This window comes from Cariama cristata, unplaced genomic scaffold (assembly GCF_000690535.1).
Source record: "Cariama cristata isolate BGI_N322 unplaced genomic scaffold, ASM69053v1 scaffold23946, whole genome shotgun sequence".
Lineage (NCBI taxonomy): Eukaryota > Metazoa > Chordata > Aves > Cariamiformes > Cariamidae > Cariama > Cariama cristata.
In genome coordinates this window covers 14,727-16,795 of record NW_009620824.1, presented here as the reverse complement: position 1 = coordinate 16,795, position 2,069 = coordinate 14,727, and the positions used below count along the sequence as shown (strand labels likewise).

Genomic DNA, 2,069 nt, shown 5'->3' with positions numbered 1-2,069 from the left:
GTAAAAGGATTAGCTTGTTTACAGTAACAGTGAAGTATGAATGCAATCAAATTTTATCAGAATAAAGTAACACATCACATATCTTCTAATGTAATTAATAAAAGCATCACTCCTGGATTACTGACCATTGCAAAGAAAAATGCAAAAACCATGTTTTTGAATCAAGGATAACAGTGTTGACATGAATCCAGCTCTCAGCCCTCAGCTAATCAATCACTTTCAAATCAATTAGTACTTACTTGATTATCACTTTCACAATCCTTAATGACTAAGTATCTCAGTAGATTTAGTGACGCCATAATCCTGTGAATTAAAAATGTACTATTTATCATTTCGAGCGCATATTTATATTACAAGGGTAATGTTAAATTGTCCATTAGCCACACATCCTAAAAATACCCATTTGTACAAAATGCAACCACTTATCTACAGAACAATATAGTTTAATCTAGAGCACCAGTGTGCAGTGATGTCCACGTTACAACAGTTGACACTTTGCCAGTAAAATTAAAACTGTCAGCACATTGGAGAAGGCTGGTGATTGTGACGGAAAGAGTTCTCTGAAGAGATAGAACCTTATTACAGAATTTGTAATATGCATCACTGGTGATCCAAAGTTTATTTGAAACTACTGTGACAGTTTTCTTTATTACCGTATTGAATTTTTACTTTAGAGTGCTTTTTAAAATATACTTTTTGTCTTTGTTTTACCATACTTTTTAGCAAAAACTATTTATTGCTTTTTCCAGATAAATAGTACAATTACAGATTGTACATCTAGGTTTTTAAGTAGTTACATGTCCATCTGGACACTATCACCCTACTGATTTACAAGTCCAACCTTTACTCATCATATAGGAAAAGACTTGTCTTGTACAGGAGATTTTCAGAGACATTTCAGTTATTTTTATATTACTTAATGCAAATATTTGTTGTTCAGGTGGCTCTGTTATTCGCATTCATGAGATACTGGACTCCTAGCAGCAATCTGTGAAACAGCCTCAAAAAGGCTGTGTGCTCTAAGTTGTATCTGATAATTGTTATTCCCCTCTATCACGTGAGGCAACATACCACATTTGTTTTGTCCTTCAATTGCTTCTGCAGAAAGCTGACAAACCATACATTCCTGCAGAAATAATGCTTTATCAATTAGTTCTGTAATTTGACATCTGAGGCCTTATATCCTCAGGGAATGGAGGAGGAATTATTTTCTTATTGTTAAAATCAGTATAATAGTATTGTGACATTCTTCTATACAAGTTAGTTGAAAGGATGGTTGAAATAAGTGATTGTTTCCATTTCTAATTGCAAAAGTTTAAAATAAATTGATGTTGTCACTTCATTAATTACATGACAGCATACTTCCCATTGTAGTAAGGTAGTTTGAAGTCTTTTTAAATGATTAAGAAAGGAGAAAAGCCTCTCACTGTGATTACAACTCACCTATCTGAGTTTTGCAGAAGATCTGTCTCGGCACCTTCAGGAAGCAAAAGCACTAAATCTAGAAGGGAGATCAGGTGATGTCCTGTAAACCAAATGTTGTCACATGCCTTCTGAAAAAGCAATATAGAAAGTTTAACTGAGTGCAAAAATTTACATCTTAAAGGTATCTTAAATAAATCTTAAATATTTTAACAGTAATTTTGAGAAAACAGAAAAGAAAAAAAAAATCAAACACTGGAAGCAATATTTTCTAATTACTACATATGATTGAAGTATACAAACTAGTTTTTTTATAATCCTCCCTATTTTAGAATCATAGAATCATAGAATCATTATGGTTGGAAGAGACCTCAAAGATCATCAAGTCCAACCGCACACCTGATGCCACCCTGTCCACTAAACCATGTCTTGAAGTGCCACATCTAAACGTTTTTTGAACATCTCCAGGGACGATGACTCCACCACCTCCCTAGGGAGCCTGTTCCAATGCCTAACGACTCTAACAGTGAAGAAGTTCTTTCTAATGTCCAGCCTGAACCTCCCCTGGCGCAACTTGAGACCATCTCCTCTCGTCCTATCGCTAATTACCGGGGAGAAGAGACCAATCCCCACCTCACTACAACCTC

The 2,069-nt window shown here is 34.9% G+C and overlaps 1 protein-coding gene across 1 annotated transcript in view; it reads right to left on the bottom strand.

The window, feature by feature from the left end:
- Positions 1-2,069, bottom strand: part of GLMN (glomulin, FKBP associated protein) — a 20,293-nt gene that overhangs the window by 5,017 nt on the left and 13,207 nt on the right. The window contains exons 14-15 of the mRNA XM_009701737.1: positions 1,444-1,553; positions 240-303 (exon numbers count right to left, since the gene is read on the bottom strand). Coding sequence (XP_009700039.1) covers positions 240-303; positions 1,444-1,553 — 174 coding nt within the window. The remainder of the gene's footprint in view (positions 1-239; positions 304-1,443; positions 1,554-2,069) is intronic.